Below are 20012 nucleotides of genomic sequence, written 5' to 3' on the forward strand. Positions count from 1 at the left end.
GAGAGAGGCATGGTGTGAGGCTTTGAGAGAAGGACAAAGATATTTCTGAGATACCAGGAGAGGGGAAAGTGTGGTGAGAGGCACCAGGCATAGGGGACAGTGAGATATTAAGGGGAGGCTGCAATGACATGTGAGGTGGTAGAGAATGGAGAAGTATACAATACCAAGAGGAGGGTACTTAAATCTCTGAGGCGTAAGGGGGAGGGGAGACAGTGAGGTAACAGACAGAGTGAAGCATCAAGAAGATACAGTTGTAATGTACCAGGTAGAGCAGAGGTCCCCAACCCTGTCCTCAAGGCCCACCAACAGTACATGTTTTGCAGAAAACCACAAACATGCACAGGTTGGTTAATCAGTGCCTCAGCAGAGCTCTGTGGATTCTACAAAACCTGCACTGTTGGTGGGCCTTGAGGACAGGGTTGGAGAACACAGGTAGAGAGTAAAGGGAGGTGTGTTGTATCAAGGGGAGAAGATAGTGTAACATGAGTCATCATAGCCTCGGTGGTAATGAGCGGAGCAATTGACATGGTCTTGTCAGTATGGATACTCTACAGTTAGCTCTCTCTTATCAGCTATATATATTTTGGAGATCATGTCTGGTAGAAGATTTACAACCTGTGTTCGCCGTGTTGGCTGGTCCCATCTTTCGGCTCTGGATCCTTGGGAAGAGAGGAGACAGCAGGATAGCCACATCCGGAGTGTCCAACAGGGGGAGCAGTGCTCGCTGTGGGGGAGAATATGCCCCTACAGGGGACATGCGAACAGGAAGTTTTGGGTACCAGGTCTGCGGGGGCAGGGCAAAGCAACGGGGAACCTCTAGGGTGGAGCTACTCGGTGACAGAGCAGGGGGCGAGGTCAGATTAGTAGCGAGGCGGAAGAGAAGTGTGGGAGGTTGAGCACCAAATACTGGGGAAAAATTTGTTGTGCCAGGCAAGCAGGGCAGGAAGCACATGCATGTAGAAAAAAGCGAGGTGAGGAACATAGTTGTGGTAGAATCAAAACAAGAGAAGACACTATGAAGAGGGTATTCAGAAACAGTATATTCCCCACCCCAGCTCATTGTGAACACCTCTTTCCAACCCTTAGGGGTATGGAGTCTGTTCAGTGTTCACAATTTTATCAACTGGATACTCAGAAAAGATAACTTGTCCCCCCCACCAATATACACCGCCATCAGTGCTCAACCACAGCTGCTGTAGTCACCTCCACTATACACCCGATAGTAGCCCACTAAGGTGGCTGATTTTGCACTGAAATGTCAACAACCTTCCCACATTGCTCCACAATGAGTAATTCACTCACCACAATATTATATCCCCTATAGCTGATAATGCCTTTAGGCCTCTTTTCCACGTACAGTTGAACTGTGTGCTCAGCAAGCAGTTACCAGGCAGCAGCAAGGAGTTGAGAGAGTTTTAGGGCATTTCACTGCTTATCAACTGTCCGCGGAAAAGAGCCCTTAAAGGGAACCTAAACTGAGAAGGATGTGGATTTCTCCTTTTAAAATAATACCAGTTGCCTGACTCTCCTGCTGAACCTGTGTCTCTAATACTTTTAGCCACAGCCCCTCAACAAGCATGCAGATCAGGTGCACTGACTGAAGTCAGACTGGATTAGCTGCATGCTTGTTTCAGGCAGGGCTGTGGAGTCGGAGTCGGGGCAATTTTGGGCACTCGGAGTTGGAGTCGGAGTCGTTAATTTCATAAACTGAGGAGTAGGATGATTTTTGTACAAAATCCACAGCCCTGGTAAGTATTAGACTAAGGAGTCGAGGAGTCGGAGTCTGAGCCATTTTGGGTACCCGGAGTCGGAGTTGGAGTCTGAGTCGTGGTTTCAGAAACTGAGGAGTCGGAGTTGGAGTCGGAAGATTTTTCTACCGACTCCACAGCCCTGGTTTCAGGTGTGCGATTCAGCCACTACTGCAGCCAGAGATCATCAGGACTGACAAGCAACTGGTATTGTTTAAAAGGAAACATCCATATCCCTCTCAGTTTAGGTTCCCTTTAATACTACAGTTTGCTTATCATCTCATGCCACTATCTCCTGGCAATTAAAGAGGAATATGGAGGCTGCCATATTTATATCCTTTTAAAGTGGACCTGAACTCTTGCACAGGACAGAAGGAAAACAGAGAAATACACCCCGTATGTATTTAGAGAGTTTAGCCTGTCTAATTCTCCCTCATCTGTGACTAATCACCACTGTAATTTGATTTCTTACATGTATCAGCTCAGGAATCCCATCTGCCATGGCAGAGCAGCTAATTTGTAAACACAGGATGTTAACAAAATGTCTGCTTCCATGAATGCATGAAATAGGCACACTGCAGATTTATTTCAGAATTTGTATCAGCTGCAACAAATATATATTTTTTTCTTTAAAGGTTATTATGTGTTGCTTATCTTAGTAGGTTAATAATAGGTTATTATCTGTTGCTTATCTTTTAGAGCAAAGAGGGAGTTTTGAGTTCAGGTCCACTTTTAAACAATGCATATTGCCTGACTGTCCTGCTGATCCTCTGCCTCCTAATTACTTTTAGCCATAGACCCTGAACAAGCATGCAGATCAGATGTTTCTGACTGAAGTTTGGCTGGATTCGCTGCATGCTGGTTTCAGGCGTGTGATTCAGACACTACTGTTGCGAGAATGATCGTCAGGACTGCCAGGTAACTGGTATTGTTTAAAAAGAAATACATATGGCAGCCTCCATATACCTCTCACTGTGGGTGTCCTTTAAACTCACTCCATTTCACCACCTCTCACCCTGCTCTGCACAGTATGCTTCCTATATGAGTATTGGCCCGTGCACACCAAAAACCTCTAGCAGATCTGCAAAACGCTAGAGGTTTTTGAAGCAGATTGCAGAGCGATTCTAGGCATGTTTAGAGAGGTTTTCTACACATGCCTAGCCTTTTTTGGAGCGTTTTTGTGTAGCAGATTACATACATTGTTACAGTAAAGCTGTTACTGAACAGCTTCTGTAACAAAAACGCCTGGAAAACCGCTCTGATCTAGCGTTTTTCAGAGCGGTATTCCACTTTCCTATACTTTTACATTGAGGCAGAAACACCTCAGAAATCTAAAAAATGCTACAGCCCCCGAGTTTGCGTTTGTGGAAAAAACGAGCCGCTCTGGTGTGCACCAGCCGATTCACTTTCATTAGCCAAGCGGTTTTCCCCCTGCAGGCGTTTTCAAAAACGCTCCAGAACCGCTTTGGTGTGCACCAGCCTTAAGAGTAATATCTTAGGTGGTGGAAACACTCAGCCATGACTCCATCCCTACATATAATCATAATGGCAGTCACTGGAAATATCCTGTTATCTGGACCTCACCTTGTTCATGGGATGGATAATATGAAGCCTGTGCCTATTGTCCATCTAACCTTTCGATCTTCATGTTGATGTGTCCTCCATGTTGTCTCCTTACTCCTTTGCTTTGTCTAAAGGTCAGGAGAGCCTTCAGCATGTAATGAGCCACTTCCATTATATGACATAGTATTCAGGTATTTTGCAGGGCTGTGGAGTCGGAGCAATATTACCTGGAGTCGGAGTCGGTGGTTTCATAAACTAAGGAGTCAGAGTATTTTTGTAGCCATCCCATATCCCTGCAAGGACTGTGTAGTCCGAGTGGAGTAGTCGGAGCAATTTTGGGTACCTGGAGTCTGTGGTTTCATAAACTGAGGAGTCCAGAGTATTTTTGTACTCACTCCATAGGCATGTGATGCAAGGTCTGTGGAGGACGAGTCGGAGCAGTTTCAGGTACCTGGAGTCGGTGGTTTCATAAACAGTAATTGGAGTCAGATGATTTTTGATCCGACCCCACTGCCCTGGTATTTTGAACAATTCACATCACTAGTTATTCCTTGGTGAAACTTACAATCTAATAACCCTTTTACAGTCGGGGCCAATTATTTTTTAGCTGGGAATCCAAGTAACTATGTTTTTGGGATGTGGTAGCATGCAGAGGAAACCCAAGAAAACACGGGCAGATAAGGGGCTCAATTCACAAAGCACTGCCACATTCGGTAAAGCAGAGAACAACTGATTTTAGCTAACAATTTGTCAAATGTCAATTCACAGAGGTTGTTGCCGCATGGAAAACTCAGGGCTGGGACCCAGTACAGGGAGTGCAGAATTATTAGGCAAATGAGTATTTTGACCACAACATCCTCTTTATGCATGTTGTCTTACTCCAAGCTGTATAGGCTCGAAAGCCTACTACCAATTAAGCATATTAGGTGATGTGCATCTCTGTAATGAGAAGGGGTGTGGTCTAATGACATCAACACCCTATATCAGGTGTGCATAATTATTAGGCAACTTCCTTTCCTTTGGCAAAATGGGTCAAAAGAAGGACTTGACAGGCTCAGAATAGTCAAAAATAGTGAGATATCTTGCAGAGGGATGCAGCACTCTTAAAATTGCAAAGCTTCTGAAGCGTGATTATCGAACAATCAAGCATTTCATTCAAAATAGTCAACAGGGTCGCAAGAAGTGTGTGGAAAAACCAAGGCGCAAAATAACTGCCTATGAACTGAGAAAAGTCAACCGAGCAGCTGCCAAGATGCCACTTGCCACCAGTTTGGCCATATTTCAGAGCTTGCCAGATCACTGGAGTGCCCAAAAGCACAAGGTGTGCAATACTCGGGAAACCCTGTAGGAACGCCCCTGGCGGGCATTTTAACCCTCCTGGCGGTCTATTAAATTCCGCCAGGAGGCAGCGCAGCAGTCTTTTTAATTTTTTTAAATCATGTAGCGAGCCCAGGGCTCGCTACATGATAGCCGCTGTGCAGCGGCATCCCCCCGCCCGCTTCGATCGCCTACGGCGATCTCGGATCAGGAAATCCCATTCAAAGAACGGGATTTCCTGGAGGGCGGGATGACGTTGTAACGTCATTGGGAGTCCCGATCCACCCCTCAGTGCTACCTGGCACTGATTGGCCAGGTAGTGCATGGGGTCTGGGGGGCGGCGCGGCGGATAGCGGCGATCGAGTGCGGGGCGGTGGCGATCGGTGTGCTCACGCAGCTAGCGGGGTTACCGCCAGGAAGGTTAAAAAAGGAATTCCTCTTCCCTCTGTTTACCTCCGAGTTAACAACAAATCTTGTTGCTAAACTCGGGGGGGGCTATAGTGGGGGGGGGGGGGGCAGAGAGCGGCGGTGGGGGGACACAGAGCCATGTCATTAGCAGAGAACATGTCTCGGTGTCCTATCTGCCCCCCGAAGATCCACCTCGGGTTCTCCTTAAACTTTTCAGGAAAGTAACAAATTACTGTAAGTTTTTTTTTTTTTTTCTTCCATGTTCACATGTAAAACATAAATCCTCAATATTATTTTGTAGCAATAAAAAATGGTTGATATGATGCTAATAGTTTTGAGCTGGTACAAATTTTATATTAATGTTATGCAGATTTTACTTGTTCTTTACTTATCAGTATAATAAAGAGTCCGTATCCGTTCTGGCTTCTATTTGCCATGCACTGCAATAATCCAGCAAATACCAAATGAAAAAAACATACAATTCTTTAAAATACCAAATGAAATATCACATGAGGTAAAAATCTTTGTGAATTGTCATGAAGTTGTTTGATAATTTACTCAACCATTACTGCATACTCTGCAATGCAAAGTATTTTTTTACCGCATGAGGTAATTTACCTCATGAAGTTTTTTACCAAACAGGTCTTCGTGAATTGAGCCCGAGGTCCAGTCTGGAGTTTGTATATGGCACTGCAGCGCTACAAGAAAGACCGCTTAGCCACCTTAATGTCTAATATATGATACTAGGCCTAAGACCCGTTTAAAAACGGGAGCTTGGCTCTTGCTGCGTAAGCTGCACGGGCACGCTGCCCGCCCGGACACAGGAACAGGAGGATGACGCAGGGACACATGGGGTTTTATTATATAGGATAAGATCCTTAACCCTTCCAATACACCATCTTCAGAGAGCATCTTGTAAGGTATCTCCAAAGAGTCTCCTTCCCCTAATTTTGTCATCTCCAGAGAGAATCCTTCTTGTAATAAGCCATCTATACACAGCCTCCATCTTGAAGTTTAACATCTACAGAACTCTTGCTCTTTGTAATGTGCCTTCTCCAGACAGCTTCTATTTTGTAATGTGCCATTCCCAAAAAGTGATCTTTTTGTAATGCTCCATTGCCAGTGAGGCTCCATCTTGTAGAACATCTTCATTGAGCCTACATTCGTTAATGGTTTATCACTATGGAGCCTCAAACTTGTATTGCACCATCCCTGTAAGAGCATCCATTTTTGTAAAGAGTCGATCTGCAGAGAGCCCCCATCTTGTAAAGCGATGTCTCCAGAGGGTCTCAGTCCTGAATAGCACCATTTCTAGAGGGACCCTAATCTTGTAACTCACCATCTCAAGAGGACATCAGTCCCGTAATGCTTCATCTTCTGTGCCAGGTTTGTTGCCTGAGATTTCATCTCATGCTTCCATCTTTCACAACTTGTTAGCGATCTCCAAATCCGACAACCAGCACTGGTAAGTAGTGTGAAAATGCTATTTAATACCAGTTCATTGTCTATTGTTTTCCCACTGATAATCATAGGGGAGCCCAGTATTACCACAGAATGCAGATACAGAAAATGAACAATTTTGTATGCTTTATAGTTGGCAGAAAGATCTAGAACTGCCTGGTGTGATATACATTGTCACTGGTGGTCACTATATGTGTTCTAGATCTAGGGATTGTATACTACTTTGGCGACGGTCGCCAATGGAAGAGTTCTAGACTAGAATCGTCAAAGGAAATATTTGTATCCCTACAAACATATCAAGTGTCATTGGGGTGACACTGAGAACAAGATGGAGTTGTATGCTATAACCGAGTGTTTTCACCAGATAAGATATTGCAAATCGTACTTGTACTACAATTCCCCTCCCCCGTCAATTGTTAAAATAGGTATGCCTTACTCCCCATGGCCTTACCTTCTAGGCCTCTGCGGTCACCGCCATCTGCCATTCCTCGCCGCCGCACTCTTGTCTGGTTTTCTTTTTGTCCACTGCACACACCGTTCTTTAACACAAATGAATTGTGTTGTCCCATCCATCCGGTCACGGCTGACGATGTGTCTGTCAGACCAGAGGGACGGTAATCTTTTTGTGACCACAGTCTTTGAGGGGCTTCTTGTATTTCTGTGTCTGGTTTCTGGAGCCTCCTTGCCTGATCAGGTTCCTTATTGCTATTAAGAAATAGTCCGCTCAGATTGTCACTATCTTTCGTGGTCAAGTCTTGGAAATTTGTTTTGTCTTTAATAAAAGGACACGAGATGTTTGATTCCTCTGTTAGGTGATGGGCCTCTGTGGTGGCTGAAGCTTCTTCTTCATTTGAGCCCTGGTGCCCCTTAGCCAGGACGTAGTGGGCTTTTGTCTGCTGGTCACTTTGCTTATTGTTGGTGCTGCGGTATCTCAGTTCCTTAAATGTGGTCACCTCTTTTCCTTCATGCAGCGGCTGAGATTGTGGCATCAGTAGTCCCTGATAGAAAGCAGAGGTGGTCAGTTCATTCAGAGGCGGCTGCTCTGTGTCAGGAGAAAAAACAATAAGCCAATCACTTTTATCTTTCTTCAACGGCTGAGGCAACTGCACTCCACTCCTCCGCCTCTTCTGGGCCAGTTCATGGAAGGAGGTGATGGTCTTTTTTGGTGTTTGTGTTGCAGAAGCTTCTGGCATAGAGAGGCCTGGAAGAATATCTTCATCCACAGGCCACAGGGGAAAGTCTATTTGATTTACACTTGCAATGTTTTGACTTGTTTGGGGCTCTGGATCTGCAGCCTTATCTGCCTCTGTAGGAGGAAAGGACAATGATGGAAGATCAGGTTGTTGGGTGTTTTCAACAGCATTGCAGTTACTGTCTAAAATGGTGTCAGAACTCCAGTCAATGAACGGGACATCATCGGGCTCCACATTATTGTTGTTGACTGTAAGCTCTGAGCTGTTGGACTGTGATGACTCAGAATCCGTTATGGTGTTAGATGTTGAGGGATTCAAGGAGTCCAGAATAGAAGAATCTGGTTCATTGAAGTCTATGTCAAGGGGAATTATGTTAGGTTGTTGGTCAGGTGTATCCAGGTTGTCTTCTGCATATTCCCTGTAGTACATTGAGACAGGAGAATCATCCAAAGTAAAGTCTGAGGAGCTGCTGCTATCAGTGGAGGGAGACGATGGTGATAGGGGACTTAAAGGAAGGTCATCAGGTGAAAGATAGTCATCACACATAATTGCTTCCAAGTTCTCATTCGAACCATACTGTAATGACTTTTCGTGGCCAAAATGCTGATCGCAGCACTGGCAAGGTACAGATGGGTCATTGGAATTGGCATCTACTAGAATCGTATCAGAAGTGTCTTTCCATTGATGGAGACATCCACTTACATCTTTCAGGCCTGTGTCTTGACCTGTGGTACCTTCCTTCATCTCAGGCCGCTTGGACAAGTGTACCCCAAGAGACACATGCTGTAGGTGGACATAGTTGAGGTTGCTGATGAGGGCTTTTCTAGAGCTTAGCATCTTGCAATCTGTACTGAAGAATGACACTATTTAAATGTGGACTGGTCTCTAGGCTACTCAGAAAGGGGTCTTTGTCATGATGAAGGACCTGGCAAAAGCCTCTTCAAACAGACCAAAATCAGGACATCGGAGATAAAATGACCGATCTGTCCAGATAGTTTTGTCTTGTCCAGTAGCTTTGGTTTTCTGTAGATGGACCACCTGCAGAAAAGAAGACAAGGCAGGTCCAAGAGGAAATTATTTAGCCTATCTCACCAGCAGGAATTGCACACATAGTGTATATCACCCTAAACAACCATGGACAAGACACAAACTATGAACTTCTGACGAGAGACAAGATACAGTTAGATGCAAACACCAAGAACACATGACATCATGGTCTTCAAACATTTTGACACACAAATACGAATGGTGCTTTAAATTCTGTCATGGGGATGAAAACCAACAAAGCAACATAGTGAATCAGACATTAAATAACTGATATTACTGAGAAAACCGTACTTCCTCTGAGTTTGTCTTTTCTGTCTGTAGGTGGTTTAAAATAATTTTGCCACTAGCTGTAATTCTAACATTGCACAACACCTATTCCTGTTAAAGAAGAACTTATCGGCCTATAAACTGTTTATCCTGTCTCTGATATTCCCATCCACGCTATCCTGTAAGAGACTAGGCCAGGGGTGTAAAATAACAAAGTAGACCAAAATTAAACACTGAGAACAAGTTGTGGGCCAACCTCAATGTCTAATGGCCCCCTCCCTCCCCTATACAGTTCCCTGGTGTCTAGTGGCCCTCCTCCTTGTCCTATACAGTTCCCTGGTGTCTAATGCCTCCTCCTCCCTCCCCTATACAGTTCCCTGGTGTCTAGTGGTCCCCCCTCCCTCCCTCCCCTATACATTTGCCTGGTGTCTACTGACCCCCTCTCTCCTATACAATTTCATGGTGTCAAGTGACCCTACCTCACCTATACAGTTCCCTGGTGTCTGTGACCCCCAGCCTTCCCCATACAGTTATTTGGTGTCTAGTGCTTCCCTTCACTCTACCATATGGTTTACCTTGTGATGCAGGGCTTCACCTCAAATAGACCACTTGTGGGCTAAATTCGATGGCTCTGCGGGCCAGTTATGGCCCGTGGGCCGGCGCTTGACATGTGTAGACTATGCCAAGTTTTTCAGGTCCTTGACATCTCTGAAATTTTGGAGGTAAATTTTGTAATGGTTTATTCAGGCCGCCTCAGATGCTGTAATTACATCTGCTGTTTTGGTACTATTTTTGAAGATTCTGCATAATTGGCTGTACTTTAATTAATAATTTATGGGTTTTAGCTATTTCAAAATCTAAAGACTGTCTAATGCAAGAGCTGTTAGTTCTACTTTACCCATCCCCCAATTTTTCATGCTCTGTCTTCTCCTTCACCTTCTGAAAGCCTGGAACATACCATAAACAGGATGAATCTCTTTACTACAGTTGATGTGTCCCTCGAAGACCCAAAATAGGGTAGATCTCCCTCCCCAACACACAAATGATTGGCGGTTCTGTATTGTTTCATCACTTATGTCACCTTCTGCTTCCCATCCCAGTGAGATACAACCCCCCCCCCCGCCCTACAGCTAATGTAGGGTGCATACACACATCCAATTTTGATTGGCCAATCCCTGGCCATTACCAATTTTACCACCTCTATGTAGTATGAGGACCAACAGGTTTTGCATAGAATGAGGAGGTTGTGTAGTTAAAGGGAATCTGAAGTGAAAATAAACTTATAAGATAACGATTTGTATGTGTAGTACAGCTAAGAAATAGGACATTAGTAGCAAAGATATGAGTCTCATATTGTTTCCAGTACAGGAAGAGTTAAGAAACGTCAGTTGTTAAGTATGCAAAAGTGCCTCTCAGAGCTTTCCGACCCAACTTGGGTCCCTGTTTTCTGGAGCACTTATATATCAGAAACAGAGACAGATTTAGATAAGATTTTTCCTACAGGGAAGTTGAAAGTGTCATTAGCTCTGCTTGTTGTTGTAATGTTCTATTATCAGTTCTAAACATACAAATCATTATATAATACTTTTTTTTTCCACTTCAGTTTCACTTTCAAGGACAACTGAAGTGAGCGTTATATGTAAACTGCCATATTTAATTCTTTTTAAGAAATACTAGTTACTTGGCTACCCTGCTGATGCTCTGCCTCTAATACTTTTAGCCACAGACCCTGAACAAGCATGCAGCAGATTAGGTGTTTCTGACATGATTGTCAGATCTGACAAGATAAGCTGCATGCTTGTTTCTGGTGTGATTCAGACACTACTGCAGTCAAATAGTTCAGCAGAGCTGCCAGGTAACTAGTATTGTTTAATCCCTCTAAATTTAGTTCATCCCACTAAGTTTAGTTGTCATACTAAATGGAATTGGTAAAATTGGCCAATCAAAATTGGATGTGTGTGCCAGGCTTTGATTTCCATCTACCATGGAACGATGAGTGCTGTGCTCTGAACTGTAACCAGGCATCATTCCTATCACCTGCACATCCTGGTGCCTAGACCTACATACATGCTGTGCAGAGATCTGTTACACATCCTGGTGCCTAGAACAGCGAGCTGCCTTCCCCTGTTTACAGATCTGTGACCAACCTCATCTTTGTGCCCAGAACTGTGGAACCATCTAATCTGCATGCCCAGAAATGTGGTACACCTCATCCTTGTGCCCATAACAGTGATGAACCTGACCTCTGTGACCCGAGCAATGACCTGAACAATAACCGCCTCACTGTTAGCTCCAGAGAGTGACCCTGCTCACCACCGTCCATGGCATCCCTGATTACACCCATCATTTATTTCTGACATGAATGGGGTCATGAGGGGCCTCATTCAGCAGTACAGGCAAGAGAGCGGCCTTGTCAAGACCAGGGCTGGGGAGCAATTTTTGGGTACCTGGAGTCGGAGTCTGAGGTTTCATAAACTGAGGAGTTGGATGCTTTTTGTACCAACTTTACAGTGGAGTCGGAGCAAATTTGGGTACCTGGAGTCAGAGTTGGAGTCGGTGGTTTCATAAACTGAGGAATCGGAGTTGAATGATTTTTAAACCGACTCCACAGCCCTGGTCAAGACAGAGGACTATTCTGAAAAGTCCTCAGTAAGATGTGTTCTGTTCACCAATCTGACAGGTTTATATCTGGTACTGATCTGCATGTATCTCAGAAAATGATTAAAAGGAAGTGGGCCCAAGACAAAGTACTAGCCTTCGCTTCTCCGTACAGTCTTTTTGGTAAGTTGAAGTAGGAGAGCGGTCAGAGAAGGCGGCAGCTGGGCCCCTATGCCATCCACTAGTCCCCAGGCAGTTGCCTAGTTTGCCTTGTTAATGATCCTGTCCTGATATATCTCATTCTTCATGTAACACCCCTTCACATCTGACAGTCAGTATACAGTCAGTCACTGTCCTATAAACACTATAACCCTCATCACCTATAAAATGTCCCCTACACAGTTTAAAACACGGCGTAAAAACAAGGCACATACAACATCCAATGCAAGCATGACGGAAAACATATACCTCAGAGAACGTCACATGACATGCAACACGCCGTATGCCAACATACCACCGGACAGAATCACTAATGTCATATGACATAACATAGGATGTATACATGTTGCTTACAGGCTGGCATGTAAAATGCAATGTGAGGTGGATGTTTACATGTCACCTATAGAATTTCCCATGGAATGCTACACACAGGGTAGAAAATACATCGGATATAGAATTTCTTATAGCATATGAGATGTAAATAATACAATTAGGGAATAGTATGTAACATGCAAAGTGTAAACACATCACCTGTCTAATGTTATCAGGGACATTTTTCAAGGGATTGGGGGGTGCTTGGGGGTTAAATGAATGTCTCAGCCAATCAAGATGTTACATTTTTCTTTTAGTACTGATTTTGGCCATAGGTAGTATTCTTGCTGGGTTTGGAGGAGGCAGGGGGCAAACAACCCACCATTCCCTCCTTTGATGGGGGTGGGAGGCTAGTACCTCCTCCCCATATCCCACACCCAGGGATGTTACATGACATTAACACATAGGATGTATAAATATCATCTTTAGGCTGTCACATGATCTATGACACACAATGTGTCACCCATAGACTATCCTGACCCAGTGGCTTATAAGATGATGGCATCTATGCTGTACACACCCAGAATGCCAGTATGTGACCTGTAAACCTACACACATCACCGGCCAAGCAAGGATTATCAGTCCTATAGGATAGATGTGTGACTGCTGGGGTATAATGATGTCACCTATAGAACATCCTGACACTCATCATAACATGACATAAACAATACAGGATGCAGCAGTGCAGTGCTCATTAGGAAGCTGGCCGGTGAAGGGTTAATATTCCATCTCTGCAGAATGCTGAGGTGCCCGCTGTACAATTTGTAAAACCTCAAAATTGGGATGCAAACCTCCCCCCCCTTTTCCCCACACATCACCTTCACATCCAGGAGGGACTACAGCATCCAGAGAACCAGGAGGGTGGAGGCTGCTCTCTGCATCCAGGAGGGAGGAAAAGCAGAGAGGACCAGAGACTGACAACAGCATCCAAAAGGGAGGAGGCAGCAGAGACTGACAGCAACATCCAGGAGGAGGAGGAGGCGGCAGAGACACTGACACTGTATCTAGGAGGAGGAGGAGGCAGAGACTGACAGCTAGTGTTGTCCGGATCATGAACGATTCGGATCTTTGATCCGAATCTATTTTATGAGTCGATCATCCGAATCATCAAAATGAACGATTCGGATCGCAAAAGGGGCGGGGCCAGAAGCGACACGCCCCATCTCAGCGGGCAGCGGGCTCCTGGAAGCAGAGCTGAGATGGATCGCTCTGTTGGATGCGAGGCAGCCTTGCAGGGACAGCAGGTAGATGAGAGAGGGGACATCGGTGCCACTGCCAGATATGTGTAGAGCACACATACTGGCTATAATGTGCTGCCCAATACAGGCTGTCTGTTCCGTAGTTGTGCCCAGTGATCACATTGGAAGCTTTTGGCTCAGCACAGCTCAGTAACTTTGCAGGCACTGTGATTGCACTGCACTCGGCACTAAACAGCTGCACTTATCTTCTGGGAATGCTTTCCTTCACTGTGCGAAGTTTGCAGTCAAAGTATACAGATGAGCATATAGGTGAAATACATGTAAAGCATATGATTGCTGCATGTGGGTATTGTGTGCAAACATTTCTGCTCTCTGCTCGTCCCTCCTCCCTTCTCTGTCCACTCCCTGCCCTCTTTCCATCTTCTCCCCTTCTCTGTGTGTCCACCCCCCTCCCCTTCTCCTGTCCACAGCAGGGAAAGACCTGTCCTGCTAGTCATTTCACCCCAAATGCTTCGGTAGTAAAATGATCCGAGATTCGGATCAAAGATCCGGATCTTTTCAATGATCCGATTCGAATCATCCGGATCATTGAAAAGATCCGAACTTCCCATCTCTACTGACAGCAACATCCAGGAGGAGGAGGTGGCAGAGACACTGTCACTGTATCTAGGAGGAGGAGGCTGCAGAGACTGACAGCAACATCCAGGAGGAGGAGGAGGCGGCAGAGACACTGACACTGTATCTAGGAGGAGGAGGAGGCAGTGGAGACTGGCAGCAGCATCAAATAGGAGGAGGGTGATGAAGATCAGCAAAGAGGGGGCTGTGCATCCAGGAAGCAGGGATGAGATGGGGCATAGGCAAGGGTGGGGGTCTCTCCGCCATTACCATCCAGGGATTAGGTGACAGATGTGACTTTCTCAGATTTGCAAATTACTGTATGTATTTGCATTAAGCCACTCCCCAGCATGCACTGCAGAGCAATGAAATCTATACAGTCCTATGAAATAGTATCCCCCTTGCCCAACTATTATTATTATTAGTTCCAACATCTTCCATAGCGCTGCACAGAGTATAAAGTGTCTTGTCACTTAACTGTCCCTCAGAGGGGCTCACAATCTAAGGGCTGGTTCAGACGGACACTTGCGGAGCGTTTACCGCAATCGTTCGGAACGTCGCGGTAAACGCTCCCATTCAAGTGAATTGGAGCGTTTACACCGAGCTTTTGTGCGCGTTTGCACGAACGCGGCGTTCGTGTCCCGACTTTTGCGAGCGTTCGAGCTGCGCCTGGAAGCGACATGTAGCTTCCAGGGGGCGGCCAACCGCGACGGCTAATGTCCCCCTAGGGGAACAAAAAACGCGACCACATCAGAACGCGACGCGAAGGCTACTGAAAGCCTGACCGCGCAGCCGCCGCAACGCCCCCAGACGCGACGCCACGCAGACGTCCATCTGAACCAGCCCTAATCCCTACCATAGTCATATGTGTATGTATGTATCATGTAGTGTATGTATTGTAGGCTAGGGCCAATTTAGGGGGAAGCCAATTAACTTATCTGTATGTTTCTGGGATGTGGGAGAAACCGGAGTGCCCGGAGGAAACCCACGCAGACACGGGGGGGAGACCATACAAACTCTGGGTAGATAGTGTCCTGGCTGGGATTCGAACCGGGACCCAGCGCTGCAAGGCGAGAGTGCTAACCACTGCACCCCTGTGCTGCCCATGCTGGGGCCAACTATGCACTTGGCCCCAGAACTTTGGATGAGGTGTACATGCGAGTGTCACTTGGGAAGAGGAGTAGATGTCAGTGTCACTTGGGAAGAGGGGTACATGTGGGGGTCACTTTGGATGAGGGTTCATGTCAGTGTCACTTGGGAAGAGGGGTACATGCACTCTCCTACTCTATTCCCTGTCCTTTGGTCTGTCTCGCTCTTGATTTTCATCTCTTTTGATATGTATTATTCAGAGCAGGATCATCCACCAGGCAACCTAGGCAGGTGCCTGGGGCCTAGTGGGTGTCAAGGGGCTCGCCTGCCACCTTCTCTGACCTCTCTCCACTTCTGCTTACCAAAAGGACCCCAAATCTACTACCTAGCCTAGGGCCCCATTACATCTTAATCCATCTCTGGTCTTATTCCCTTAAAATGCGCTTTATTTTGATTTTGTTTAATTGCCTTTATGTGTGACACACATTGGTATGAAATCAAGGCAGACAGAAAATCTTTTACAAAACATGACAAAACAGAGCACACTATCAAAATTCAGTACAGTAGAAAAAATGCTGAATGACACGGCTGTGAAGGCATCCGGAGTCTAGTGAAAATCAAACTAAAACCATGTAAAATATATTAAACCATTGCATTTCTTCACCCCACAATTTTATTTCATGGCTCACCTTGTCTCGGATGGCTGTGGGCTTCAGTCCCCGGGTTTACCGCTCAGGATCCACCATGTCGTGATTGCGTCATCATTCAAATGAATGGATGAATTTATCTCTCGTCATTTAGTCAAGTGCTGCAGTCCATTGAGTTTTCCCGGACGCGACATGAAGCTTCTTGCGTCGGCGGCGTTCACGGTAACGGTCCATCCCCCTGGATTATATATATAACGAATTGACAGCAAACAATGTCAAATGCTTTTCACAGTAACCAGGGCCGGTTCTAGATGTTTTCCTGCCTGAGACCACGGTGCGACCCCCCCAAAAAAGCCCTCACTAGTGGTAGGTAGCCAGGTATAGGTGCCCCCTTGTATAGGAAGCCAGGTAAAAGTGCCTCCAGTATAGGTAGGATGTATAGGTTCCCCCTGTAAAGGAATAGGAAGCCAGGTATAGGTGCCCCCAGTATGGTAGCCAGGTATAGGTGCCCTCAATATAGGTAACCATGTATAGGTTCCCACAATATAGGAAGCCAGGTATAGGTGGCCAAGTATACAGTAGGTGCCCGCAGTATAGGAAGCTAGGTATAGGTGGCCCCAGTATAGGTAGCCAAGTATACAGTAGGTGCCCGCAGTATAGGAAGCTAGGTATAGGTGGCCCCAGTATAGGTAGCCAAGTATACAGTAGGTGCCCCCAGTATAGGAAGCTAGGTATAGGTGGCCCCAGTATAGGTAGCCAAGTATACAGTAGGTGCCCCCAGTATAGGAAGCTAGGTATAGGTGGCCCCAGTATAGGTAGCCAAGTATACAGTAGGTGCCCCCAGTATAGGAAGCTAGGTATAGGTGGCCCCAGTATAGGTAGCCAAGTATACAGTAGGTGCCCCCAGTATAGGAAGCTAGGTATAGGTGCCCCCAGTATCACGCGGCGCATATATATTCTTGTCTACTAGTGCACCTCTCTGCTTTCTGCACTGCTGGACGCCGCTGATCTGAGGTCTCACTGCTGCGCTGGGCATGCAGCGAGGGGGAATCCCGGGGCCGGGACAATGTGGTGGAGGAGGGCGCCGCCAGCTCGATTAGGTAAACGAGTGGTGGCCAGGGAGGTAGGGGGCCGGGCAGGATGCTGCCCCTTGGAAGACACGCTTGTCGTCGTTCAGGTGGCGCCATGGAAGGTCCTATACTGATGGTAACGAAAAAGCATGTGTAAACTGGCCTCAAAAGATGCCGACATAGAGGTGATAGGACTGTTTGCCCTCACTTTCCAACATTTTCACAGGCTGACAGGAGAAGCTCCACTTTGGGGTCATTTTTCTAGCTAAATATAGTTTTCTATACATGGTATACAGATGATTTTCTACTCATTTGAAGGGAACGATGAGATTTTGAACTTTGTTGTTGTTGTTGCTATATTTGAGTTCAAATTTGGATATCACATCAAGGTAATAATACTGAACATTTTATTTCTACTTCTCTTCTTCCAGCCTCTAGAAGTCTATCAGATCCCACGCCAAAGTTCCGTTCTGCTCCAGGCTACCGCTATCCGCTTTGTAATGATCGCGACTCGCGGCTTGGTCGTGGTCTTCTGCGCATGCGCGCCTCTCGTGATCACGCTCCCGTGGCTGGGAGCGCTGTACACTGGTGCAGTTCATAGAGATTTGAACTGCACAAACGCAGAGCACTCCTGGCCAAGGAGCCACGAGAGGTGCATGGTGCACCTGTACAGAAGACCACAACCCGACCTCAGGTCAGGATCATTACAGGGGGGACCGCGGCAGCCTGGAGCAGAGCGGAACTTCAGCGTGGGACCTGATAGACTTCTAGGGACTGGAAGAAGCCCCAGGTGGGTAAAATTTTTCTTTTTTTAGGTTGCATCATGTATCCTTTAACCACTTCCCCTCCACAGGTTATTTCTCCTTAAAGGATACCACAACTGACATGTGGCATAATGAGATAGACATGTGTATGTACAGTGCCTAGCACACAAATAACTATGCTGTGTTCCTTTTTTTCTTTCTCTGCCTGAAAGAGGTAAATATCAGGTATGTAAGTGGCTGACTCAGTCCTGACTCAGACAGGAAGTGACTACAGTGTGACCCTCACTGATAAGAAATTCCCCCTTTTTTATCTCTTTCTTGCTCTCAGAAGCCATTTTCTGCTAGGAAAGTGTTTTATAGTTGAAATTTCTTATCAGTGAAGGTCACACTGTAGTCACTTCCTGTCTGAGTCAGGACTGAGTCAGCCACTTACATACCTGATATTTACCTCTTTCAGGAAGAGAAAGAAAAAAAGGAACACAGCATAGTTATTTGTGTGCTAGGCACTGTACATACACATGTCTATCTCATTATGCCACATGTCAGTTGTGGTATCCTTTAAAAACCACAGCAATTTCCACACTTCACACTCCTCCCATTTATTCGCCAATTACTTTATCGCTACTTATCACACCTATATGATCAATACATTGTTTTCTCGCCACAAATTAGGTCTATTTCCTCATGTAATGGGCAGACTGAGGTTGGGGCGAGTGGACGTTCAGAGCTGTTCCTAGCCAACCAGGTGGCCATCACTCTGGGTAGAGCCTGTAAAAACTCTGGTCAGTATTATTCTGCTGTGAAATGTGAGTGTGCAATTTTAATATGATTAAATGTTACCTTATAGTTTTACGATATGTTGGCTCAATCGATTTAAAGTGATTGGGGTTAGGAGACCCCTACGAGTTGGGATGGTGATATCTGGATAAGGCAGAGGGGGCAGTCTTGATGACCCCAAAGACCTGTTGACCCTATCTGGAGGGTCAAGGGAAAGTGTGTTACCCCCTCCCCCCCCTTTTTTTCTTATTGGGTGATGTGGTGATTTTAATACGAGGGAGACATAGAATCTTCCACCACAAAGATCCGTTAGATTGACTCCTATGTTTGAAGCAAACCAATTTCAGTAGACTGTTTATTGGAACTCTTAGATCCCTTGGCCCATATGCAATTTACTTTTTCCTATGTGATATTTTCACACATAGTCATAAATGGCCTTTGAACCACCAGCTAGCAAGAAAATGCTCAAAATGATTTTGATAGCACTTTTTCACCAACTTTTGGGTACTTATTCAGTTGTAAATGCTTAAAGGGACCCTGAGCAGTACTTTAAATCAAACATTTAACTTACATGGGGCTTCCTGCAGCCCACCATAGGCCGCGAGGTTCACATAGACCCTTAGGTAAATATTTTTTTTTTAATTGTAATGGTTTTTTTTTTTTATTATTAAACATTTTATTTGGGTATTTTTGGGAGGGTGGGATGTAAATAGTAATTTTTGTAATGTAAATATATATATATATATATATATATATATATATATTTTTTTTTTATGTAGTTTTACTTTTTGGCCACAATATATCACCAGGCGTTATACGCTATACCAGGCGTTGCTCCCAATGCGCATAATAGTAAAGGTTTGCGCGCATTAACTTTCCCGTTCACGCGCTAACATATGGGTTAGCGCGAGAACGGGGAAAGTTAATGTGCACAAACCTTTACTTTTACGCGCATAAACCTGTTCACACGCTAACCTGCACGCTAGGCTTATCACGGCCGTGATAGCATTTATCACGGCTTTATGAGTCAAGCCCTAAGGGCGCTTTTGGTTTTTTTAACCATTTCAGCCCTCAGTCGTTTTCACTTTATGCATCCGAGCAATGTTCACCTCCCATTCATTAGCCTATAACTTTATCACTGCTTATCACAATGAACTGATCTATATCTTGTTTTTTTCCGCCACTAATTAGGCTTTCTTTGGGTGGTCCTTTGTCTGTAGACACTATCCGTGTCCTGCTGACGGGTTGCGTGTGTGGGCGGCCGTGCCCGGATTGGCCGCTGATCAGCTCTAATAGACAGTGTGTGCGTGATTGCGTGTATCCTGCTGGTTGACACGCCCCCTTGAGAAAGCCGGAAGTGAACCGGCGAAACATGTCGGGTCCACACGGCGTGCTGGTGTAACCCTCGTGGAGTGTGCCCGCCCTCTGCCATACTCCATTCCGCCTTGCCGCACTATCCGGACATCCTTGCTGGAACAGCATGCAGCTCGTCTCTGGACTTAGACGATTCCAGCCACAGCATCCAAGTTGACCAGCTTACAGCTGGACTTTAAGTGAGCTGCACAGCGAACTGGGAGCCATCATGTTATCACTCTAGATACCCTGAAACTGCATGGAACGGGTAGAGTATATTTGATTTACGTGGGCTCTATGTACTG

At 45.7% G+C, this 20012-nt stretch overlaps 1 protein-coding gene across 3 annotated transcripts in view; it reads right to left on the minus strand.

The window, feature by feature from the left end:
- RUSC1 (RUN and SH3 domain containing 1) overlaps positions 1 to 13160 on the minus strand; it is a 36932-nt gene extending 23772 nt beyond the window's left edge. The window contains exons 1-3 of one of the 3 annotated variants that reach the window (XM_068252591.1): positions 13012 to 13160; positions 6949 to 8728; positions 616 to 906 (exon numbers count right to left, since the gene is read on the minus strand). In XM_068252591.1, coding sequence (XP_068108692.1) covers positions 616 to 906; positions 6949 to 8527 — 1870 coding nt within the window. In that variant the 5' untranslated portion in view covers positions 8528 to 8728; positions 13012 to 13160. The remainder of the gene's footprint in view (positions 1 to 615; positions 907 to 6948; positions 8729 to 13011) is intronic. The other 2 variants (XM_068252590.1, XM_068252592.1) reach the window with 2 other exon arrangements.
- Positions 13161 to 20012: the final 6852 nt, after the last annotated feature.

The sequence above is a fragment of the Hyperolius riggenbachi genome, chromosome 9 (assembly GCF_040937935.1).
Source record: "Hyperolius riggenbachi isolate aHypRig1 chromosome 9, aHypRig1.pri, whole genome shotgun sequence".
NCBI classification, from domain to species: domain Eukaryota; kingdom Metazoa; phylum Chordata; class Amphibia; order Anura; family Hyperoliidae; genus Hyperolius; species Hyperolius riggenbachi.